Source organism: Musca autumnalis, unplaced genomic scaffold, assembly GCF_047663935.1.
Source record: "Musca autumnalis isolate F117 unplaced genomic scaffold, ASM4766393v1 scaffold_2, whole genome shotgun sequence".
Lineage (NCBI taxonomy): Eukaryota > Metazoa > Arthropoda > Insecta > Diptera > Muscidae > Musca > Musca autumnalis.
This window is the reverse complement of record NW_027411755.1, coordinates 171189789-171217459: the sequence shown is the minus strand read 5'-3', so window position 1 is coordinate 171217459 and position 27671 is coordinate 171189789. Positions and strand designations below refer to the sequence as shown.

At 37.7% G+C, this 27671-nt stretch overlaps 1 protein-coding gene across 1 annotated transcript in view; it reads left to right on the top strand.

Moving 5' to 3' along the window:
- The first annotated feature begins 1216 nt into the window (after positions 1–1216).
- The window catches only part of LOC141394850 (uncharacterized), a 203948-nt gene continuing 177493 nt past the window's right edge, over positions 1217–27671 (top strand). The window contains exon 1 of the mRNA XM_073969867.1: positions 1217–3743. Coding sequence (XP_073825968.1) covers positions 1833–3743 — 1911 coding nt within the window. The 5' untranslated portion in view covers positions 1217–1832. The remainder of the gene's footprint in view (positions 3744–27671) is intronic.

The following is a 27671-nucleotide window of genomic DNA, read 5'->3' as shown; positions in this document are numbered from 1 at the left end:
TTTTTAACCTAGCTGGCCGTAATATGTTTGTTGAGGTTCTCAGTGGTGACGAAAATTCTTCAATAAAAATCGACAACTTAGGTCCATGTTTTGGTATTGCTCCCATATAACCATTTTCGGTATATCGAGGGTCTCAGCTACATTGTTTCACAGAACTTCCCCTAATTTGATATTTGAGGTTTCCTGCAGTTACAAAACTTTTCCACCAAAAATTGTCAAGATAGGTCCACACTTTAATATGGACTCCATATAACTGTATCCCCCGATTTGCGGTATTTGGAGGATTTTAGCTAAATTGTTAAGCGAACTAGCTGTAATTTGACATTTGAGATACTTAGTGCTCATAACATTTCTCCCCAAAAATTGGCAACGTAGGTCCACGTTCCGGTATAGCACCTATATAACAGCACCTCCCGCTTTCGGTACTTTGTTTTAAGCTAGGGTCACATTAGGCAAATATTTGCTCTAGCGACCGGCAGTGTGCGCTTACTGAGAGCAAATGAGCGTAAATAATGCATTGACATTTATGCTCACTTGCACTCAGTAAACCCACTCTCCCTGTTGCTGGAGCAAATATTAGCCTAATGTGACCCTAGCTTAAGACAAAGTACCGAAAGCGGGAGGTACTGTTATATAGGGGCTATATCAGAACGTGGACGGTACCTTTCGATTTTCGGCTTTTAAGGGTTTTTAACCGAACTATCTACTATTTAATATTTGAGTTTCTCTGTGGTCACGAAACTTCTTCACCAAAATTGGTCAACATAGGTCCAAGTTTTAATGTAGCCCCCATATAACGGTACCTCCCGATTTTCGGTATTTCGATAATTTTAGCTACAATTTTTAACAGAACGGTCATATGTGTCCTTGTTTTTCATAGTACCTTGCTTTTGAAGGGTGTTAAAGGCAGCCCCCCAGGTTACACCACGGGTAGGTCAGTTCACACTTGACATGGAAGAGGAACCAAGACCAGTCCTGGACTTTGCTAGATTTTTTTGATGGTGTTGAAATAATTTCAAAATATCGATATCCCTAATCTCCTTTTTTGGACATGACTTGTGTCATATGGAAGCAACATGTCGCATAACTAAAATGGGTTGGCAACGCGCAACTTCACAACACTCTCTCATTGTATGGGTCAGTTTTGTGCTCTCAAATTACTCACACTTCTTGTTTTATAGTTTATACAAATAGCCAAGTGGATAACGGTAAAACTAACAGTCATATGGTGAGTGTTGAAGTGAACGGTACGCGAAAGGATACGGAACAAATCAAAAAACAGTGCTTGGCCAAAGAGAAAACAACAAAAACAAATGAAATAAAAAATATATTTCATGGAAACAAGAAATAAAAGTGGAATTAAAATAGAAATTGAAATAAGAATGTTAATTCAAATAGATGCCATTTAAGAAATCGAGTTGAAAATGAGTTTATAATGTAAGTCATCCAAGTTCCATACGGTTCGGTTTAAAAATAATCAATGTCTATAAGAGAATTTATACAATTTTGTTGTGGCATGACAGCAAAGCCGGGTTAAAGGCCATTCTCTCGTTCGAAAAATAAGGTTGAAGTTTAAGGAAACAATTAAAAATAGTGTTTTAGCAGCAGCAGCAGTAGCAAAAACAAACATAATAATAACGACAACAACATTGAGTCCAGTCTACGGAAAACAATAACAACATCAACAATAGAAATTAATATATATTCGAAGCATAGCTGGTTAAAACGTGGAATTTTACGTGACTAAGGTGGTTGGTTGGATTTAGAAGGCCACTCATTGTTATTTTCTTGTAAGGATATTCCGGTCACTTAAACACACAACAATAACAACAATGCGTACCTCGTCAGCTGTTCATCAAAATCGGGCAGCAACCTCATGTTCTTCGACTCCATCCACCATACAACTAACTCCCTTGTGGGAACATATTTTAAGGACAAGGAAATTGCCGGATTCAACATGTCCCCGCTTAATGTTTGCCGAATTTTTGGAACGCCTAAAAGATCCAGAATGGCAAGTGCGACAACATGCCCTGCGGGTCTTTGTTGATGTTTTGGTAGTAATGAAGGCTAAAGCGGATCCCTTTATGCAATCATTGATAGGACAATTGGTGGAGAATTTAGGACATCAGGCCCCTACTGTAAGGAAGGGTGCACTAGATTGTCTGCGGGTGTATCTCTCCGAAACAGCCATACCAGAGGTGGTTATACTGCAAATCCTCGACATAGGACTCAATCAAAAGATAACCAATGAACCATTTGGTGGACGCCTAACATGTGGTGTTATGCTATCCCTACCAGCCTTGGTTCAATCGACATTGCACACCCCCAAAAGGCATTTTATTATCAGGACCACCATTGACATGTTAATACAAAAAATGGGCCAGGTTACCCACCAAGAAATAACTTTGAAGGTGTTAAGGAAAATGCGTGAACTATTGGGTGAGGCGGAATTTGTGAGCTACATGTCACATGGTGCCTTTCGGGAGTTTGATTTGCTGTGCAATGTGTATGGCCTCAATGAGCAAGAAGAGTCGCTGTCCTCAGCTGGTTCACAATCGAAATTCCTAGCCTCAGCAGAGGGTAACATCAACACTTGGCGTCTTATGGCAAATTCCAAACCCTCCAAATTAGCCAATTGTTGGCATCCCCGTGAAGAAAGTGAGGAGGTACAAGTTGTCGTGGAACAAACAGTGGGTAGCGATGAACCTCTGCTCGCCTGTCCAGCCAAGGTCATAATGGAAACTGAAATAAAAATAAATGACGACACCTTGACAATGCGGATTTTAGAAGCCAAAGATGATGACGTCTGTTTGGTTGAACCAACGGAAGTTTGTAATAAATCTCGCAGTGAAACGTTTGCCACCAGCCTGGAAGATGAAGTGGTGTGTGGCCGTTTGGCAAGTGCAAAAAGTTTACATGATGCCTCCTCCTCGTCATTGGTTAAATTGCTGAGTGACTCAGATGATACCGAAGATGGCGGGGGAAGAGATCCGTACTACACTCTTGCTACACCATCCACACCCTCACGTACTCCCAAAAGGGTAACATTTGGTGGTGAAGTGGTGAAAATGCGCACGCCTGATAGTGATGCAAACTCATCAACCAATCATCAGCATCCACAAGCAATGAAAATGGCAACTGGGGTAGCTTCTGACAATCATCTACAACCACCATTTATCCTACACTCACCACCCTCCGATATTGACTCAAGTAAAACCACCATATTGACATTGGACATACCCAATGATAATACCAAACCTCTACATCAACAACATTCCAAAGCAAATGCCTCCAGCCCAGAGAAGAAAAAACCCACATCCAAGACCCCCTCACCAGCCTCATCCTCCTATAGTCCTCAATCACCCAAGTCGCCACAAAAATCTCCCGGCAAATCACCTACCTCTCCCAAATCTTCATTTAAACGTTTGAGTATAAGTCCAGTGGATAGTATAATAAGTCCTCGAACTGCCCATAAAGCCATTGAGGTAATGCATAATCTACAGCGAGATCCCTCACCAAATCGTGCCCTAACTGCCAGACGTGCTAGTTTAAAAGCCAGTGAGGATGCAAATACACCATCACCGGATGTGGGATTAGATGAGGAGAGGAATGAATGGATAACAAGTCATAAGATTTCGTCACAACATCAAACACCTAATGCGGCGCAACAACCACCTCCACCACGTTCATGGGAGGAACTGGGAATTGTTGATGAAACAACGATACTGCAACTGAGATCGGGGGTAAGTAAGGAATTTTTATGCTTGCTACAAGCTAAATAAGTAAACACTATAATATTTGGAATTTATATATGGTACTCAATTAACCCTACGACCAGATTGAGGAGTACTTTAAAAGCTATTTAAAATAGAGAATGTCATTGTGACACAAACTTGAAGTCAAGGTCTGGGGGGGGGGGGGGTGTAAAATGTCCTTCGCGGATGAAAGCCCTTGGTGGGTATATTATGAATCCCAAAGGACATTTTCACCCTGGATAAAGTTACTGAATTATGACGTGATGAACTTTTTTAATGCCCCCTATGTATGACAATGCAGTTATATATAGATGGTGGTACAGCTGGTGTTTCATACCACAACGAAATTCACTTTCACGCAACTTTTTAACTCATCGAAAAAATGGTTTTGGACCCGAAACATGTCTGTACGAAATGCACAGTGCTATTGAACCAAATTTAAATGAAAGGTGCTTACACCTGGGAAGTTTTTGTGGATTCTGAAACTACAATGTTCATAGATGAGAAAAATCAAAAAACAAATAAAAAAATCAACAAATTAAAAAATATCAAAAATCAATCAAATCAAGTTGACATTTTTAAGGGTTTTTAGGTTTTTACGATTTTGCTTGGAAACCGCAAGTCCTACTGAAATGGGATTAGAGCAAATATTGACCTGTTTGATATTTTCGTAAATTTTACCGTTATTGAGATATAGAAGTTTAAATAAGGACAATGGATTGACTGAATCGCCTCCTAATAAAACAATGTCATGGCCGCAATTTCCCAACTTTAACTTATATATCACAAAAACGGTACAACCTATGAAAAAATTACGAAAGCCAATCTGGTAAAGAATTTTCACAGCTGCAACATACTCCTTAGTCACATTTCGAAAGAATTTGCAGTTTTCAAGCTAAATCCTGAAGACCTAAGAACAAAAACCTGAAAGTTTGATCTGAACCCCTATATCTCAAAAATGGTAAAACCTAGGAAAATATCAATCAGGCAAAATTGTACAGAATACAGAAGGTACACTGCTACAACATTTCCTTTAGTCCCATATCAACAGGGCCTGCGGTTTCCAAACAAAATAGTGAAAACCTAAAAATGTGAACATTGATTTATTAAAAAATCCATCCAGCGATTTTTTTCTTGGATTTTTCTCATCTATAAACATTGCTGTTTCAGAATCCACAAAAACTTCGCTGGTGTAAGCGGTTGTCATTTAAAGTTAGTTAAGATGCACTGTGCATAACCTTGTAATATAAGAAGGTCAATCCATTGTCCTAATATGAACTTCTATATCTCAATAACGAAAATACCATACAGGTTCAACTTGTATAGAATTTTCACAGCTACAACATTTGCTCATTTGCATCAGATTTTAAGAAAATTGTTGCAAAATATCTGACGTCATATTTGTTTAATTGTTAAACAAATTCTTAATAAAACTAAACAACGTTTATTTTTAATTATTAGGGTAGGGTGTAAATTAAATAAAAAAATATTTTGTGGCCTGGAGTTACATAGTTATATAGCAACAATTTTTTTTTAAAAAATATTATTTTTCTTGTGTTTCTTAGTGTAATATACTTTAAAATGGAGCGTAAATGTCCATTAGTCCAGTCCAATTCTTTTTCGACAAATTAAATTGGGCTTCCTAGATTCCGAATAATCAAATTTTGGCTGCAACTAGCAGCAACTTGCCGATAAATGCACGGGAAATGTAGCTTAAATCCTCAAAATACCAAGATGTATAACCAACGAGAACCTCCAATGCCAAAATTCAGCTTATTTGGTCAGAAAATGTGGACAAATCCTCAAATCCAAATATTGGTAGGTACAGTTATGTATGTATATGGAGGCAATATCAAAACGTAGACTTATGTATGTTCACAAATTTTGGTGGAGAATGTTTGTATCCGCTGGGAACTCCAAATACCAATTTACACATAATTTGGGTGGAAAATGTAATTTAAATCCCCCACAAGTATAAAAGTATCAGTCGGCTTTGTCGACAGAGGTATACTCTTAGCCTGTATTTTTTTCAACTTTTTCCAAAAAAACCTATGTATGTAGGGGGTCTTCAGATTGGGCATATGAACTTACCGACAAAGATATGGATTAGGATAAAATCTCAAAAGATTTGCGGGGGAGGTTCCTAAAGGAATGGACCTACATAGCCCATTTTGGAAGTGTGTCTTGTTTTGAAGTCACAAGAATTTCCTCACTAAGCTCTCATATAGGCCAATTTAAATAAGAACAAACATTTATTTTATTTTCCATTAAATTTTACTTCGGCTTTTGCCTTCGCCACAACAAAAAGTCTTTTATGTTGCTTTCAGTTGAAGATTGAAACAACATGGAATTGAAATTCGATGAGGTTCCCATCACATCTAAATACAATTCACTAGTTTTGGACAAATCGTTTTCACACCAAATCGATTCGAAATTCATCACATACCTGATTGCCTCGTAGAAATATTACGATGTGCAAAGTATGGACCAAATCGGTTACTGCCTTCGAGAGTTATCGTGCGCACAATTTTAGCGAAAAGTTTTGAACTATTGTGCGGAGGTACCCAAAGTCATGGACCAACAAAGCCCATCTTAGAACTTGATTTAACATTGGGCAACATATTACAATTGCCAAATTTTGGATCGAATCGGTTTATCCGTTCCAAAGTTACCGCGCACACATGGTGCCATAGCGAGTTTTTACAGCTTTCAGGCCATTTTCTCAGGAAGTATGAACTTGTCCCGGAAAAAACTTGCACCGTCGTAATGAGTACAGGGAATATAAGTTGTTACAGCAAATAAAGCGGATTCGAAAGGATGTCTTAAATTGCACTTTTCCGAAATTTTGTGTGGGAGGTACCCGAAGGAGTGGAACGATATAGTCATAAACTGCAATTACCGCTCCATACTGGGTTTACATTTATCCTTAAATTACTTTTTAACCAGTTTGGATGAGTTACTAGGGTGAAAATTCTATGTTTATGATGAGATACGATACTTTTTTAAATCAAAAAAAATATAGAAATCTGATCTATACCATGCTGACATAATGCGTTAAAAATATTTTGTACTTATTTCAACAACAGGAGTTTTTCGGCATGGAGGACAATTTGTGTGTGCCATTTTAAAAGTATACAATTAAACCAATTTTTTGCTTATATGCACCGAATAATTTTTCCAGCAATATAAACTTCTTTTTCCTCAAAAACGAGTAATATCGATTGGTCTCGATGTGAAAAAAAGCTAATATAAGGATCCCTGGGGCTTCCATCAATATTGGGTGTTTTTCAGCCTTTGTCAAAATGTTGTATGTAAATTATCCCTCATCTAAATTTTGCTCAATTTTATAGGTAGAGGCAAAATATCCTCAAAATATTTTTTTTTGTACATTATGTCGGCATGCTAATGTCCAGATTACCATATTTTGTTGGCTTAAAAATGCCTCATAACTAATCCTTCAAATAGGATACCCAGTATGGAGCGGTAATTCCAGTGTATGGCTCGGAATGATGTCTGGGGTTACTAAAAATATAATTTTTGTTATTAAGAGCCAAATAAATATAATTTTTTTGCTGCATTAACGGAAAATAAGGCCTAAAACACATTATAAGGGATTATAGGAATACTTCGGTCCCTTAAAGGACGTGCGGTGGGTGTAAAGCATGAAATCAGCTGAATACACTATAAACTATCTAATGCAAGCAATTCTTGTACAAAACTGTACATCAGTTTATTTTTTGATTGATTTTACTAATTATGTCCCTAATTAGCTGGCCAGGCTAAATGGACCATTTTTAGAAAAGCGGTATATCCTTTGCCCACATATGGGGAATCTCTAGCAATACTTTATATAGAAACCTTATTTCATCAAAATCTTCACACTTTTAAATGATATCGAGTAATCTATTAAACTGAATTTATTGTCCCTAGTTAGCTGGCCGCCATTGTATGCCCAAAGTTATGACGAATTCGGTTACTCCCTTCGAGAGTTATTGTGGGCACAATTTTAGCCACAAATTTTGAAGGAATGGACCGATATGGCCCATCTTCGTTCGAGAGTTATCGTGCGCACCAGCCAGACAGACGGACGGACATGGGTAAATCGACTTCAAACAGTCTGCAATACATTTCATCCAAACATACTTGGGGTCTAAAATCATTATGTCGATGAGGCACATTTTGCCCGTATGAAAGTGTATATACTCTCGTTAGCATAAAAGTTGAGGGACCTATACCCAAACATGGACCTATGTCCAAATTGCAACTAATTTGGAAAGAAACGGTAGCTTAAATCCTAAAAATAGGGAATATGCGGAGGTACCGTTATATGGGGGCTATACCAAAATATTAGCCGTTGTTGTTCATATTTAGTCCATTATTACGCGCGGACACCTACTGAGTTTGTGCAAAATTTCAGAAACATATCTTTATTGGTTTGCAAGTTGTTAATTTCGTGCCGCAAGATCAGTGATTTCGACCACTGTGCAACACAGCTTAAATAATGTGTGCAACAATAATGTAAGTAAAACCTTCAAATACCGAAAATCGGGAGGTACCGGTCTAGAAACGTTATATCAACACTTGGACCGAGGCATATATCGATGTGATATATGATAAATTTAATTATACCCTACATACTATGGTAGAGGGTATAACTTCCCGAAAGACATATTTTATGTAAGGTTTGGGTTAAGGCAAAGAAGAAGCTTACGATTTTACATGATGAACAGATAATATTTAGCGGATGAAATGGACCAAATCTTTTGTGTAAAAATAGGTAAAATTTTTAGTATAATGACTATATCTTTATTTCTGGAAGGAAGAGGAACTCTTCACCCTTTTATTGATGCAATTATGCTGATGTATGTGGTTTGATAACATATTTACAGTGTAGAATACACAGGGAACCCACTGTTGTAATTGTGTGTAGTATAACTGTAATCACTCTAGAGATTTTCCGATGACCTCAAGCCAAACTAATAACTCAAAGAAGATAAATTCCAAAGGTCAACTATAATAACAAAATAAAAAAAAAAAAAAAAAAAAAAAGATCGCAATTATATTTTAATACTGACAAAATTTTGCACCAAGTATGAGGTTTATTCAAGGAAAACGCCAATAATTTTGAAAATTGGTCGGATAGTATTTAGTGGATGAAATTCACCATTGACCATTGTGGGAAAAATATCCAAATTTAATTTTTGGTCAACATTTCTTGGGATATATTTCGACAAATTACGAACACGAAACTTCTAAACCAACTTTCGCCCTCTCCTATGATGCAAATTATATCAATACAGGTAAAGGTTAGAGCAGTGTGTTCTTGATTTGGTATATAAATGTAGGTATACGGCCATCATTTCGATATGTTATAACCTGTTTGTTTATAATACCCTCTCTGAATAGAAGTGTATGGTATACAAACCGGAAAAGCAAATCTTAGACAATAACATACTGTCTTGTTTCTCACTAGGTTTCTTCAATGTTCAAAACCGTCAACGTATTTCCATAGCGATTAAAAACGAGATACCATGACACAATTGTAATAAAAATGCAAGTTCGTGCTATGGGGCTGCCATAAATAAACAGTAAAAGAAGAAGACGAATTCAAGGCGTTTTTATAAGGGATTAATTTAAATGTAAAACACCTTTAAAATAATAATACGGATTCCCCAGAGGAAAGCGACGAAACGTCGGGAATAGAAAGCAATAAAATCCTTATTTTATTTGTTCAAATTATCAAAGGTCTGAAAGCTTAAGCAAAACTAACAACAAAACACCGAACCTGACCAAATCAACAATAAGCAAAAATGGAAGATGTTTTTCGATTTCTATGATCAATGTCTCATTCTCTTCATAGGTGGTGTTTTTTGGTGGTCTTTTTCCATTTTGGATCTATGTATATAATTTAAAAAAAGAAACAAGTAAAAAGTCGTAAAGTTCAGCCGGGTGCCACCGTGGTGCAATGGTATGCACTCCCGCCTTGCACGCCAAAGGTCGTGGGATCGATTCCCCGGCAACATAAAAAATTTTCAACGGTGGCAAAATATCCCTCAGCAATGTTGGCGACATTTTCTGAGTATTTCAGCCATGTAAAACTTCTCTGCAAGTGGTGTCTTAGGACGCGCCGTCCGGTACGGCAATAAACAGTTGGTCCCTTATCATTGAGGTAATATGAATCGGAGTGCACTCATTGACATGAGAGAAGTCTCCATTGTCCCGCATGGGATGTTTGTGGAACAATTACAATTACAAAGTTCGGCCAGGACGAACTTTTGGTTGAGAAGTTTCGTGACCACAGAAAACCTCAAATGCTGGTTAAAATTGTAGCCAAAATCGTCAAAATACCGAAAATCGGAAGGTAGCGTTATATGGGGGCTACACCAAAACATGGAGCTATGTTGACGATTTTGCGTGCATAAGTTTCGTGGCCACTGAGAACCACAAATGCCAAATTACAGCTAGTTCGGTTAAAAATTTGAGCTAAAATCTTCAAAATTGCGAAAATCGGGAGGTATCGTTATATGAGGGTTATACCAAAACGTGGACCTGTGTTGACAAATTTTGGTGAAGAAATTTTGTGGCCACTGAGTTCGGTTAAAAATTTTAGCTAAAATCTTCAAAATACCGAAAATCGGGAGGTACCGTTATATGGAGGCTACACCAAAATGTAGCTAAAAACGTCAAAATACATGAAATCGGGCGGTACCGTTATATGGGGGGCTATACCAAAACGTGGACCGATATAACCCATCATCGAACTTGATCTGCCTGCAAAATTTCAGCGTCCTATCTCCATTTTTGTGGATGCTAGAGTGACGGATGGACGGACGGACATGCATAGATCAACGCAGGATTTTACCCTGATCAAGAATATATACTTTAAAGGGTCGCAAATGATTATTTCAATGCGTTACAAACGGAACAACAAACTTAATATACCCTCCATAATATAGTGAAGTATATAAAAATTAGTGTATACAGTAGAACTTCGATAATTCGTAATCCAAGCGTCGGGCCTTTTTCTATGATTTATCGAGGATTTCGAATTAGCGGGGTTCAAATGCGAAGGAAATTGCCTCAAGGGACCGGTAGTTTGTTACGAATTATCGAAGATTACGAATTATCGAAGTACGATTTATCGCGATTCTACTGTATGTACATGAGGCCAAATACACTTATAAGTTACCTACCTAATCCAACTCATATGTATGTAGGTAACTTATAAGTGTATTTGGCTTATACTAACCCAACTCATATGTATGTGAAAACCTAAAATAAACTTTTATTTAACAAAAGAAAGAAATTCCTGTGGGAACATAATTTAAATGCTAAAAATACATACGTACATACATCCATAAGCAAAGTACTTCAAACAAAATCAGACATCGAAAGCAACAATTATCATGTAATAAATTTTCAGGAACAAAACAAACAGAAATACATAACAACAACCAGAACATTCCCAAAGGGATATTTTTGTAATACCAGAGTTACAGCACAAATATGTGGACACAACAATGTTGAGAGAATTTTTCTGAAATGTCCAGGACATCATTTACAATGCTTGAATAGTTATTAACAAATGTTTCAATGGTTGTGTGTTAAGTAAAGGTATGTTTATAAATAACCACGGTGCGCCTTAACTAATTTTAAATTACAGGTGCTTACACCTGGAAGTTTTTGCGGATTCTGAAACTTCAATGTTCATAGATAAGAAAAATTAAAAAAACGGAAAAAATCGCCGAAGGGATTTTCAAATAAATCGCGGTCAAAGTTCACATTTTTGGGGCTTTATTTGGTTTTCACAATTTTACTCGGAAACCGCAAGCCCTATCGAAATGGGATTAGAGCAAATCTTATAGCACTGAAAATTCTCTACAAGATTGACCTTAATGTTATTTTCGTAGGTTTTACCATTTTTGAGATATATAAGTTCAAATTGGGCATTGTCCCATCTGACTGTATCGTCTCCTTATAAAACAATGTCATGAAGGGTGCACCTTAACTAACTTTAAATGAAAACCGCTTACATCTGGGAAGTTTTGCGGATTCTGAGACAGCAATGTTAATAGATGAGAAAAATCCAAAAACAAGAAAAAATCCCTATTGTTAATACATTTAATTACCTTCCGATAACTCCGATATGGCAGTTATGAAAAAATATATAAAATCCTTAGTAATTTTATGATATGATAAAATGTTTGAGGTATGTTTTCTACTTATTCTACACTTATTTTCTCCAGGATTTTAGATAAAACTTTGCTGAAAAGTGCTTAACCGTCTTCGATGTGGTGCGGAGATATAGCTCAAATTTGTTCAAAATTTTTCCACGTCCGAATGAGGGCATAAAATTTTAAAGTTCATATTAGTGTAGAAACTTAAAAAAATTGTGCACAGTATTATGCGTTAGAACAAGGACCTAAAATATGTCCTTATAGTTACAAAATTAATATTACTTACTTACTTAGCTGGCTCATTACAGAAAATTTGTTCCATAGGCCGAACTAAGAAAAGATCTCCATTTCTCTCTATTTGTTGTTTCGCACTCTGGAATACCACGCCTTTTCATCTCATCGTCCACTTGTTTGCGCCATTTATTCCTTGGCCTGCCAATTCTGCGTGTTCCGCCAACGGTCCGTATTTATACGCCTTTTTAGCGGGTTCATCATCGCTCATTCTTATGATATGGCCTAGCCTACGCAATCGCTGCATCTCGATACGTTTAACAATATTGATGTCGTCGTATAGCAGATACAGCTCGTTGTTCATGCGACGTCGATATTCACCGTCAACGCAGATTGGTTCGTAGATCTTTCGAAGAATTTTTCTCTCAAACACACCAAGCACTGCCATGTCTGCTTGCGCAAGTATCTGTTGGCCAATACAATTCTTCTTTTTATTTAACAACTGATGTCGTTTGTTGTGTTTACGGAGGTGCCGAGGTAGATGAAGTCTTTTACTACTTCATTTTTATAGAAACCAACTTCCACAGTCGGTCCGATCTCAATGGACGCATTGCGCGTCGACACCATCAACTTGGTCTTCTCACCGTTTACCGCCAGACCCACTTTAGCAGATTCTCCTTCGTCCTTTATAAAGGTATCAGTTACTTCTTTTACTGATCGTCCCATGATGTCTATATCATCAGCATAAGCAAGTAACAAGTGACTATTGGTGTAGATTGTGCCACTTCTTTTGAGGTTTGCCTCTCGTATAACCTTTTCCAGCAGGATGTTTAAGAGATCACACGAAAGGCTGTCTCTTTGTCTGAAACCTCTTTTGGTACCAAACTCTTCGTGTCAGTTAAAGTCATTTTACAAAGCCGGATGAGCTTTGCGGGGATACCAAATTCAGACATGGCTTGGAATACCTTTCAACGCAGCGGGCTGTCGAAGGCTGCTTTATAATCGACAAAAAGGTGGTAGGTGTCGATCTGCATCTCTTGGGTCTGCTCCAAGATTTGCCGCAGGGTAAATATCTGGTCAATGGTGGACTTGCCAGGTCTAAAGCCGCATTGGTATGGTCTAATTATCTCGTGGACCATAGGCTTTAGTTGTTTGCACAATATCCCTGACACGATCTTGTAGGCAATAGGGAGTAGACTTATGCCCCTATAGTTAGAGCATACAGTCTTATCTCCCTTCTTGTGGACGGGGCACAGGATACTCAGGTTCCAATCGTCGGGTACTCGTTCATCCTGCCAGATGGTGCTAACTAGCTGATGAATGCACCTTATCGGCGTGTTGCCTCAGGTTTTGAACAGCTCGGCTGGTAAGCCATCGGCTCCTGCTGCCTTATTATTCTTCAGCCGATTTATTGCTGTCTTTACCTCATCTTGGCTGGGCGGTATACATTCAATACCATCTTCTGGGATTGGGACTGTGGTATCTTCGTCTTTTTCGCTACTATTGGATACCAACAGTTTTGAAAAATGTTCTTTCCATATCCTGAGTACACCATCTGTATCAGTTACCAAATTAACTTGCTGGTCTCTACAGGAGGATGTGTCTATACCAAAGCCATCAGTTTGATGCTTGACTCTTTGGTAGAATTTTCGGACTTCATTCTGGCTCCTGTACATCTCGATTTTTTCACACTCCCGCTTTTCCATCTCTCTCTTTTTCCTGCGGAAAAGACGTTTCTCCTCTCTCCTTTTCTCCCTGTATCTCTCTCGTGCGCTACGCGTTGCTACGGATTGTAAAGTAGCCCTATATGTCGCATTTTTCTTTTCGGTGGCACCACGAAACTCCTGATCATACCATGGATTCCTTGGTGTAGGTATCCAAGTATGGATTTTGCGGCTGTTTGCATGGAGTGGGCAATGCATTGCCATTGCGCTGATATGTTATCGGGATGAGGAGTGCTTTGATTAAGCAATTGGGCTAGTTGAGTGGAATATGCTGTGGCTATCTGTTGTGATTGCAGCTTACCGATGTCTAACTTTCGTGTTGTGTCTGTTCGTACTTTGTTTGCTACGTTTAAGCGGGTGCGTACCTTTGCTGCAACAAGGTAGTGGTCCTCGGAACGATCGTACATCCAACACGCTCGATGAATGTCTTCCATCTATCACAACATGATCAATTTGATTTCTTGTTTTCTGATCTGGAGACAGCCAGGTGTCTTTATGAATATCGATATAATTAAATCTGGTACTGCTAACTACCATGTTTTTTGCAGCCGCAAAGTCTATCAGCCTCATACCATTGTCAGATGTTTCACTGTGGAGGCTGAATTTCCCGACTGTGGGTGCAAAGATATTCTCCTTTCCAATTTTGGCATTAAAATCGCCTAGAATGATTTTAATGTCTTGGGCAGGGCCACGGTCATATGTTTCTTCTAAGCGCTCATAAAATATATCTTTGGTCTGTTCGTCCTTTTCTTCAGTGGGAGCATGAGCGCAAATAAAGCTGATGTTGAAGAATTTAGCTTTTATTCGAATTGCAGCAAGTCTTTCATTCACTGGGGTGAAGCTTAATACCAGATGTTTTAGCCTCCGACTAACTACGAATCTGCAACCAAACTCATGCTTTACGTCATGGCAGCTATAATACAGTGCGTCACCTTTAGGTATTGTTGTGACTGACGCCTTTCCCAATCTATCGTATTTCTTGTATGGCAGTAATATCGGCCTTGTACTTGTACTAATGCGAAGACTGCACCTTCTCTATAAAGAGTGTGAACATTCCAGGTGCAGTTTCGCAGATCATGGTCCTTAAAACGTTTACCGGGTTCGTGAACTTTAGAGGGGTTTGTTTTTCTTTTCTTTCGTTTTTTCATAGTAGGCTGTTTTTTTCTAGGGGAGGGTTACTAACCCGACGCCCAAAGCCAAGTTTTCAACGTTCTTATGGGAGAACGCGCGGCACATGCTAGCTCACTACCTTTAACGGGTGTTAAAGGCAGTTCCCCAGGTGTCACCACGGGGAGGTCAGTGTCCACTTGAGATGAAAGAGGGACCAAGATAAATCCTGGGCTTTGCCATGTTAAAACCGGTCAGGACCGTTGCTTGGTATTTTCCATCCCCTACGTCACAAAATTAATATAAATAAGGATATTTTAAAATAATCGGTTGAAACTTTCTTAACAATCAATTATAAAAGATTTGTTATAAATTTTCTCTTATAGTTTATTCTTCAATATATCTCCGAAGATACACATAAAATGGATTGTCAATACATGAAACACGGATATAAAATTTTCAACCTGGACATTTGCTTGAAACTCAACCCTTTAATTTCCTTTTTAGCTCCTGCTGAATAACATAATTTGAACATACTTTTACTCTACCTTATGTTATGCTGAAGAAAAACAAACAAAAGAACTAAAACGCCAATTCCGAAAGTTGATGTAACAACAACAGCATGTGTTTATTTTGTTTTGCTTTAACACTAAAGTTCAACACGTTAGTGTTTTTTTATCTCATCAAACGATAAGCGCAACAATAACAATAACTATTAAAAACGGCTACAACAGCCTCAATGAAATCAAAACTTTGTCTATATTTAAATAATTATTCATAACGCGCCAGTGTCTGTGGTGGCAGTAGGCAAAAGCGTTCTCCGCTTCAACGGTGTGTTGTCCCAACCCCATAGCTTCATTTAATTTTAACGTTTTGCTTTTGGTATTCTGTTTGTTTGCTTTTGACTATATTTTACGTTTATTTTTGATTATATACCGGGGTGAATTACAATAACTGTGTATTATGTATGTGTGTTCTACACACACATTACAGCATTTAGTTCTTTATCTGATCTCAAATATCCCGTTTACAAGAATTGAAAGTACACCGGTATATAGTAATTAAAACAACAATATCGTGTCGATATTATTAAATTGTACCGACATTTTTAATGTTATTCATGAACATCGCTATGACCTACTTACAACATTGTTAATATTGTGCGTTACCGAATACAGTCTAATGTTATTGAGTTAGGAAGCCATTCTAACTACCGCCACGTGACGTAAAATACACCACTTTATATAACAGTGTAGTTCAATAAATAATGACCGTAAATAAGATGTTAAAATAAACTACAACAATGAGGAATTAGCTATACTTAACACACAACGTGGATAGGGTATTATTAGTTTTGCGTAACATGTTTGTAACACCCCTAAGTATTGGTCCGAGATTCCCCTTGATGTACCAATTTTCATTTAAACAAATAAAAAAGTATCAGTCGGCTTTGCCGAGAGAGGTATACCCTCAGCCTGTGTGAATTGAAACTTTCATCTATCAAAGCAATTCGAAAGCTGGTCCTAAACTGAACTTTTCCGAAATTTTGTTGTGGGAGGTACCCGAAGGAGTAGACCGAAAGAGTCCATATTTTTTCACGTTGTGTAAAGTATGGACCAAATCGGTTACTACCTTTAAGAGTTATCGTTCGCACACTTTCTCCGAAAATGTTCGAACTTTTGTGGGGGAGGTACCTGAAGATGGACCAAAATGGTCCATCTTCAGATATAAACTTAGTTTGGACAAAATATTACGAAAGGAAATTTTCGGACCAAATCGGTTCATCCGTTTGAGAGTTATCGTGCCAGCCAGACAGACAGACTGGCATTACCCTTAACAGAAACAATGCAGGTTGCAGGTAATTTAAAATCGCAATATAGGAGGAACATTTCATGTGATAGTATTCGAAACGAAATTCATTAATTCAAGAATATATTCCAGAAGAATTCCATGTCAATTGGATCGTTTAATTCGGTTCATTACGTACAAAACATATAAATAGAAATAATGTTATTTAACCACATCGTAAAATTACATTATGTTAAATTCAAAATCCATTCACTGAAAAATGATAGCAAACAATGTCTTATCTTGTTGTATTTATGTCTTTGATTAATTAGCATTTATATCGAAATTATTTGAAAAATGCAAATGGGAATTTTATAAAAGAAATTTTTCTTGTGAAGAAAAAAACATTCACCAAATGTTCGAAAATTATATGGTTTTGGATCTTTTGGAGAACAGAAGAAAAACCATTTGTAGTTGTAGTTCCTTACAGCCAATACCAAATTTAGTACCCTTTAGAACTTTTCATACTCCCCAAAACTCCAAAATTCAACATTAATCTTAATTCCAAATTTCAGGATTCTAGTTCTATTTAAATTGTACAAAATTTAACACCATTTAGTACATATAAGTAAGAACTTCCAAAACTTCCTCCATATCTAAATCCTTTATTCCAACAGTAATTTAAATTCCTAATTTCAGGATTTTAGCTCCATCCATTCATCCAAATTGTACTAAATTTGGTACCATTTAGTACTTTTCATGCCCATAAGTACGAATTTCCAAAACTATTTTAGTCCTAAATTCTAACTGTTATTTTATTTTCAAAATTCCAGCTCCATTCCTTAACCCAAATTTCCAGAACTACCTAAAACCTACAATCCAGCAGTAATCTCAATTCCAAACCTCAGGATAGAGCTGGCAAACCATCGATGGGAATATCGATATTATAGATACTTAATTTTTTAAGCCAATATCGATGAATAGTTTTATATATCGATACTATCGAAAATTTTGTCATCACTATAGCTCTGTTCCTTTACCTTCAACAATCTCCAAGTTTTACGATTTTTTACTCCAAAAGCGTTCCTTTACTTCAGACACAATAAAATTCATATAGGAGCGTTTTACAAATTTTACTACTTTTGCCGGTTTTACCATTTTCAGTAGTAAAGGAACAGACCATAAATAGGAACCATTGAAGCAATAGCCACAATTTTTTTAAGCAAATTGTTAGGTCCCCGTCCACACTAGAGTGATTTCATAGAAAATAATTCATCAAATTATGCGTCCCTAGATTAAGTTCCATACTCCCGGTCCACACTAGAGTGATTTCATTGAAAAAACTCATGAAATTATGCATTTCTAGGTCGAGTTCCATAGTGGAGTAAAATCATGAAATTGCTGCGGTGAGGAATTCGGTCTAAGAACGCCTAATTTCATAAAATTGTTGGACCGTGGACCGGGACTAACAGATGCGATTGATTCTACAAGCTTTTTGGGTAAACGAATAAAATGATTTCATGAAGATTTTTAGAAGTTTAAGGAGAATGGCGCTGATGGAATGGTGGGATAGGAACGAGCTTGACCACCACCACCAACATCAGCCCAAACACCAAGGAGGTTGATGAAGAAGTTACCTTGGAATTTAACGGCTATCATTTCTGCAGCATGATAGGAATGTTCGAAGTGTAGGCCAACTTGATAACGGGCAGATCAAACTCGGAAACATAGGAAGTAGATGACAACGGCAACGGTGACCAACAAGTTCATCGAGTTGGCCGCATTTTGACTGAAGATGGTTTCACGCAAAGCACGAACTTTATAGTACTTTTAGCGTTAGGGTTTGGCTATTTGTGGCAGTATACTGCAAAATGACTTTATGACTTCGAGGAATTTAATTCGCATCATTAATCATTCAGTCATATACCAATTTATACCAACACCCCCCCCACCCCCCCCCCCCCCTTCTGTTGTTTAAAAAATGTGGATTTAATTTAAGAGTAAATAGTCGTTTACTTGATGATATAAAGGTTTCAATTTCGTACCCATATGTACGAATTTCCAAAACTACCTCCATATCTCAACATACACTCCAACAGTAATCTTAATTCCAGCTCTTCCCCAAATCCCAATTGTATCAAATCTAGTACTTTTTGTGCCCATAAGCACGATTTTCCAAAGCTACATTAATCCTAAATTCCAACAGTAATCTTAATTGCTAATCTCAGGATTCCAGCTCTATCCGTTAACCCAAATCCAAATTGTTCCAAATTTAGTACCATTTTTTACTTTACGTACCCATAAGTACGAATTTCCAAAACTACCTCAATCCGGCACTTTAATCTCAATTCCAAATTTCGTACACTTTTAGTTCGAATTTTTAAAACCCCGTAGGTACATCTATCATACACTCCCTCAGTGACCCTCATTCCAAATGTCAAAGTTCTAGCTGTACCGATTCGCCAAATACAAACGGTACCATATTTAAAACCTCGTAGTACTTTTCCTACCGCTCCCATACAAATTTCCAAAAATCCAGCCTTGTCTGCCATCTTCGGACCAAGACTGACCCTCACCCAACATTTCAAGCTTCAGTGAGTCAATCAATTTACTCTTTTATTAATATAGACAACATTGGTTCCTCTATACCTTTTAAAAACGTTGGTTTAATTCCTTTTAAATAAACCGGGTTCTTATTGATTGCAAAAATAAAAAGCGTCCAAATAGTTTGAAGAAAATTATAATAATCCTCAGTATTTATTTTCATTGTAGACAAAACAATAAAAATAGGCACCCTTTGATGTACCGAACAAGGAATTGAAACACAATTTCGTAACAAAGTCCCCCGCTTACGCCTGTTCGTCCCGAATAGGCACATTTTCACCTTTTCCATAGGCAGCTAATCTTTCTAGATGTACAACTTTCATTTTAGATCTCGGGTTCTTATATTTCTGTATTCTGTAGACCACGTCATTTAATTTCTTGATTATCAGGTATGGTCCTTCCCAGTGAGTTTGAAGCTTGGGAGACAACCCCTTTCTTCGTTGCGGGTTATACAGCAGTACTAATTGACCCTCTTTGAACACTTCAGAATTCGCTGCACGATCATATCTGGCTCTCATTTTGTTGCTTGTCATTTTAATTCGTATCCGCACGAATTCATGTAGTTCGTTAAGGTCATCTTGCTCTTTGCAAAGGTTCTGCTTCTCTTCATTAGTTGCTGAAGGCTTAACACCATATTCCAAATCACCAGGCAATTTGAGCTCGGTTCCAAAAAAGATTTTTGCTGGTGTTCTAGAGGTGGAGTCGTGAGCAGCTGTTCTGTATGCTAGCAGAAATTTTTGTATGTGTTTATCCCAGTCCTTCTGATGTGCACTGACCACTTTTCTCAAATATCCCTCCAGAGTTCGATTAAATCTCTCGACCATTCCATCGGATTGTGGATGTAATGCAGTTGTTCTGGTTTTTCTTATGCCATATATCTCACACATTTCCTTGAATACTGCAGATTCAAAATTTCTTTCCTGGTCAGATGGTAAATCCAATGGAACACCATAACGGCACACCCAGTTGTTCACAAATGCATATACAACTGTTTTAGCTTCTTGGTTAGGAATAGCTTGCTGAAATAATCTATAACCACGAGAACGTAACGGTTTCCGGCATCACTTACAGGGAAAGGACCTGCCATATCCATTGCAATTCGCTCAAATGGTGCACCTGAGTTGTACTGCTGAAGTTGTCCTCGACTTTTTCTTACAGGCCCCTTGGCTGCTATGCATTGCGGGCAATTTGCTATCCAATCGGCTACTGCTTGTTGACAACCAACCCAATAAAACCGTTGTTTTAACTTTTCTAGGGTTTTTGTCAAACCCAGATGACCCCCACTAGGACCGTCATGGAATTCTTTCAGTATTTCATTTACTTTAGAGGTCGGCACCACATATACGGTATACGGTCTGCACTCTCCCACATACAGTATAAACAGCCATTCAACAACTGTAGGCTAGTCCATAGAGCCCAATATGACATCAATTTCGGGTAGGTTTTCTGCCTTCTTCTTTAGTCGATATTATTTTTGCCAACGTTGATTCGCTTCTTTGCGCCGCAGACCAACCTTCACTGGAATCTATATGGGTTAGGCGAACATCGATGACGCTTTCCCTTACCTCGGCTTTTGTGCAATGCTTCCATTCTGTGTTGCATGGGCGTCTTGAGAGCGCATCTGCATTGCCATGTTTACCGCCTTTCCTGTGATCTATACTAAAATCATAAGCCTGGAGCCGTCAAATCCAGCGAGCTAATTGCCCTTCAGGTTCCTTGAACTGCAGCAACCACCTCAGGGCAGAATGATCGGTTCTCAGTTGGAAGCGCTGTCCATAAAGGTACTTGTGGAAATGCTTCACACTCTCGACTACTGCTATGAGTTCACGACGCGTTAGACAGTAGTTTCTTTCAGCCCTTGAAAGCACTCGGCTGAAGTAACCAATAACTTTTTCTGTACCATCAACCACTTGGGAAAGCACGCCGCCTATTCCGTATCCGCTCGCGTCACTGTCTACCACAAACTTCTCTCCAGGTATGGGGTAGGCGAATATTGATGCCGTACAAAGAAGTTCTTTAAGCTTCTGGAATGCTAGTTCTTGAGCTGCAGTCCACTGGAACTGTCGTGACTTCTTGGTCAACTCGTGTAGGCTGGCTGCCACACTGGCAAAATTCGGAACAAAACGTCTGTAATAAGTGCAAAGGCCAAGAAAACTGCACAATTCGTGAAGATTTTTCGGTCATGGCCAGTTCTTTGCAGCAATTATTTTATCTTCATCTGTTGATATGCCATCCGATGATACGCGATGCCCCAAGTACTTAACTTCTTTCTGGAACAATGCACACTTCTTTACATGAAGTTTGAGGCCAGCTGCTGATATAGGTTTAAAGACTTCTTCCAGATTTTTCAGGTGTTCATCAAAAGTCCTTCCCATAACAATTATGTCATCGAGGTACACCAAGCACGTCTTCCGGTGAAGGCCTTTTAGCACATGTTCCATCAAACGTTCAAACTTGGCTGGAGCATTAGAAAGACCAAATGGCATACCATTAAACTGCCATAATCCATCACCAGCACAAAATGCAGTTTTCTCTTTGTCCTTGTCCGAAATTTCGACTTGCCAATATCCACTTTGCAAATCCAATGTAGAGAACCATTTTGTTCTTGCCAGCGTATCCAGAGTATCATCAATTCTAGGTAACGGGTAGCTGTCCTTCTTTGTGACCTCATTCAGCTTTCTATAATCGACGCAGAATCTAGTGCTGCCGCCTTTCTTTTTAACCAAAACCACAGGCGTACTCTAAGGACTCGAGCATGGTTCGATTACTCCGTTTCTCTCCATTTTATTTATCAGCTTCTTCACTTCGCGTCGCTTTGCTAGAGGAATGAAACGGTTTCTTCAAAGCTTTGTCCTCCGTGCTCCACTTGTTCCTACCAGCAACTGTATCAAACTGGAATTTAAACACATTGAAAGAATGGTGCCATCAAACAGGGGGCATTTATTATGCTAGAGGTTTCTGGATTAATTCGCACCGGTCCATCTTGGCATTGAAGATTTTTAATCTTTATTTCCATATAGTGCAATTTGCCATCAACGTTACCCTCTATCTTGGAAAGCTTTTTGTCAAATATGGACCGAGCGTCATGAAATTTTGCATGGAGGTCGGGTTCAGACCAGAATATACACCTATTCTTATTTATGATGATCGTGAAATATTTAGCGGGTGAAATTAACCAAAAACATACTTTTTATCAGATTTTGTAGCTGCTCGCTCTGTTGATCGCAATAATAGCCCGATCGCCTCGAAAATTCGAAAAAGGTAACAGTATATGACAAAGAAGATGCTTGCAGTTTGAGATGGTGATCGGAAGATGTATAGAGGGTTAAATGGACCACAACTTTCGTGTGAAAATTTTTAAAATACCGGTTATATCTTTATTCCTGAAATAGTTGGCAGGCCAACTCTTGCCCTTTCCTTTACAGCTTAATATATCCAGTTTTTTGCTTGTAGTGTAATCATAAGCACACTAGAGGTCGCAATTATAGCTCAATAGTCACGAAATTTTGCACGAGTTAAGGGTTTAAGTCGACGAAGATGCCTAAAATTTTGGATGATGTTCTGATATTATTTAGCGGGTGAAAAGGACCATTACTTTTGTATGAAAAATAAAAACATTTTATTTTTAGTCCATATATGAATTTCTGAAGGGCATAAACCGGCAAAGTCGCTTATATGTGGAAAAATAACTACTGACGTTTCCTCTGATGAAAATTGCAATAATATGCGTGCTTGATAACGGGCCTATTGCCTAATATATAATGAGTTTTGTGAAGAGAACCACATCTTCCTCGCATGCTACAAATTGTCCCTATCATGACAGAGAAATTCCCAGTTTTTGCACTTGTCCAAAATTTGAAGAAGTAGCAGAAGGGGCTAAATAACGCCAATTTTCCAATTTCAGCAACAACTTAATACAAAATGTCAGCTATTTCAGTGGGATATTAAGGCCACAACCTTCAACATGCCGGATATCTAGAGGTACTGTTGTATGGGAGCTATATGAAGATAAATTTCAGGTCGAAAGTTTTATACCCCCAAACGAAGACTTAATACAAAGTTTCAGTCAATTCGGTGGGATATTTAGGACCTACTGTTTATCGCCGAGTTCGAACGGCGTGTCCTAAGACACCACTTGTAGAGAAGTTTTTCATGACTGAGCTACTCAGGAAATGTCGCCAACATTACTGAAAGGTATTTTGCCACCGTTGAAAATTTGATACCATTGCACCACGCTGGCACCCTATTAGAAATTTCATAACATGGAAATTTTAAATATTCTGATGTTTAAAGAATAGATGTCCTATACATTTAATATGATCAATACCAAAAAAAATCATAAAGTATCTTCGTTTCTAATATTATGCCATAGAGTGGAGCTATACTTCAACTTCCTCAAATTTCCATGGTAAAATTATTTATTGGTGCCACAGTGGTACAATTGTATGCACACCCGCCATGCAAGCTGAAGGTCGCGGGTTCGATTCCCGGCCAGCCAAAATCAATTTCCAACGATGGCAACATACCTCTCAGTAATGTTGGTGACATTTTCTGAGTATTTCAGAAATGTAAAACTTCTCTACAGGTGGTGCCTTAAGACACGCTTTTCGTACTAGGCGATAAACTGTAGGCCCCATATCATTGATGTAATATGAATCATGGGGCACTCCCTGTCTCTTCTGGGATGTTTGTGAAACAATTATTATATTGTTATTTAAACTTGATGCGATAAGATGGCAGACTCCAGAAAGTTATTTCTTACAATAACTTTATTTGTCCAAAAGGAATTTTGATTTTCTGAAAGCTAATTCGCAGGGTAGTGGTGTAGGGTATTGCATGGTCGGCCCTGTCCGACTATAGCCTTTGCTTACTTGTTTGATTTTGATTTTTTTGCTGGGCTGTAATACTAATAGGACATCAGACTGTTAAAGAAAATTATAGTGTAAAGCAAGTAATATTACCATTTACACACAGTAAACTATATTCTGTTTTTAAACAATAGAGTAAGCGATACTTTAGGAGTGATTTATTTCATAGCACATAACACGTTTTTTTACAGATGCATACTTGTAGGAAATATTAACTTAAAAGCGTTACAAACACTTACTACTTTGACTTTTCTAAAACATTGTTTTAAATAGTATCATTAGTCTGGTTCCACAAGACTATCCCAAAGGAAAATCAGGCATCATAAATATATGTAGCTCACAGTACATGAAATGTAATATTTCCTAAGAATTCTAAAACATGAATGTGCGTGTATGTAAATATTTGATTATGGGGAGGGTTGTTATTGGTCAATTGGCTTTCTTACCACTAAAGAAAGAGGTCATACATTAGTTGTTAGTTTTTCCTGGAATATTCAATTAATGGCGTCACTTATTGACATACTTTCAATCAGGTATTTCAATAATCCTTAGAAAGGGAAATCAACGAATAAATCTTTTATTTAAATATATTAAAGTAGGTCAAGGATATTGAAAAGTATTGTAAGTATTTAAGAGGTATATGTTATAATAAGTGTGAATTCTTTAAAGGTGGATAATTAGGATATGGAGCAAGTAAGACCGTCGTTAAGTTATATTGAAGTAAAATGGAACAATTAGTTTCCTTTAATTTATGAAGAAGACTAAATACCAAATTTCATCAATTTCGGTAAAACAATTTAAGTAAACTTTCAAATGCCAAAATTCGGAGGTGCCGTTCCATGGTGGAAAGTTTTTAGACTCAAAATAGACTTTCCGATATTTCGGTAAGATAATTTGGCTAAAACCTTTAAAATACGGAAAATCAAGAGGTACGCTCTTATGGAGGATATAGTAGACGTGGACCTATATTGATAATTCTCTTCCGGAATTATTTATAACCCCATGGAAGACTAAATAAAAATTTCAGTAATTTCGGTGGGATATTAAGGTCTCTACTCTCAGAACTACGAAAATCTGAAGGTACCTTTCTATGGGGGCTATATCGAAACGTGGACCTATACCGACGAATTTCAGTCGGAAAGGTCTAAAAAAATCTAAAAAAATGTGTTCAGCCAGGTGAAAGGTACCACCTACGGGATTATATCAAAGTGTCAACCTATCTTTATAATTTTTGGTGAAAAAGTTTTGTAACTGCAGAGAACCTCAAAAGTCAAATTAAATTGAGGGTAGTTCCATCAAACAATGTAGATGCCGAAAATCGGGAGGTACCGTTATATTGGAGCTATACGAAAAGATGGACCTATGTTGACGAATTTTAGTGAAGAAGTTTCGTGATCACTGAAAATGTGAAAATGTCAAATTATAGTTAGTTCGATTAAAAATTGTTGCTAAAAATCTCAAAATATCGAAAATCGGGAGGTACCGTTATATGGGGGCTATACCAAAACATGGACCTATGTTGACGATGTTTGGTGGAGAAGTATGATGACCACTGAGAACCTCAAATGTCAATTTACAGCTAGTTCGGGTGAAAATTGTAGCTAAAATTCTCAAAATACCGAAAATCGGGAGGTACCGTTCTATGGGGGCTATACCAAACCATGTACCTATGTTGGCGATGTTCGGTGGAGAAGTTTGATGACCACTGAGAACCTCAAATGTCAATTTACAGCTAGTTCGGGTGAAAATTGTAGCTAAAATTCTCAAAATACCGAAAATCGGGGGTACCGTTATATGGAGACTATACCAAACCATGGATCTATGTTGGCGATGTTCGGTGGAGATGTTTGATGACCACTGAGAACCTCAAATGTCAATTTACAGCTAGTTCGGATGAAAATTGTAGCTAAAATTCTCAAAATACCGAAAATCGGAAGGTACCGTTATATGGGGGCTATACCAAACCATGGATCTATGTTGGCGATGTTCACTGAAGAAGTTTGATGACCACTGAGAACCTCAAATGTCAATTTACAGCTAGTTCGGGTGAAAATTGTAGCTAAAATTCTCAAAATACCGAAAATCGGGAGGTACCGTTATATGGGGGCTATACCAAAACATGGACCTATGCCTATATCCTTTGGGATATAAGTTTGTTGATTACTAGGAACCCTAAATGTCAAATTATAACTAATTCGGTTTGAAAATGTGACTAAAAACTTCAAAATACCTCATATCGGGAGGTACCGTTATATGGGGGCTATACCAAAACGTGGACCGATATAGCCCATCATCTAACTTGACCTGCCTGCAAACAAAAGACGCATCTTCCCAAAATTTCAGCCTATCCTATCTCCATTTTTGTGGATGCTAGAGTGATTAACACAGACGGACGGACGGACGGAACGCCGGACTCAGAATTTTACGCTGATCAAGAATATATATACTTTATAGGGTCACAAATGATTATTTCAATGCGTTACAAACGGAAAAACAAACTTAATATACCCTCCATACTATGGTGGAGGGTATAAAAACGTTATCTTGTGGTACTTTTATAGCGGTTCTTAAGATAAAGGACGAAAAGGACACTGGAGGAAGCGAGTTGGAAGGTCGAAATACTTTACGAAAATAATCCTCATTCTATTTGGCTGAAGACATGTCATCTCATAAATATGCTTAAACAACCGTTAACAAGATATAACGCTAATTTCAGATGCCTTACAGGGCATAACTTGGAAGTTCGACTCAAGTCGGATCTGTCCTTCCGTATTCTTAATATACTCACCAAAGGCTTTTTTCCCCAAAATAAATTATCTCTGCCCCAGATATTAACCTCCATTTTGTGCCACAGTGTAATTTGTTACTGCACTTTTGGGGCTAATATTGACTATGTCAGGAATATTATGTGTATATAATATTTTTGGAGAACTCTCAGATCTATTGCTGTTGTATCCTTTTTAATAATATTGTTGCAATTACGTATATGTGTATGTACATATGTATGTATAGTTCGCCTTAAATGACCCCAATTGTTTTACACGTCATTGTCGCTGTCATTACGCCAAGAAACACGCACTTGATTTTTTCATGAATTTTCTTTTAGAGAAATTTGGCAATTTGTGGAAAACAGGTCAACAAATATCCCCAACTGCTCATCTGCAACAACACCGTTGAGTAGCCAACGACAAAAATCGACTGGAACATAGCATACATACACCCAAAATAAACATTTAATTACGCACAATTTATTTAAATGTTTCATTGCATTTTTGCGGTTGAATTACCGGCAAATTTGTTGCGGGACAAATGGCGAATTGGGTTAATTCCATTACAACATGAAAATTATTCAAGCATAAATAATATTTGTTTGGCATAAAGTATAAACGTTGTTACAAATCTTAATCTCCTTTTCGA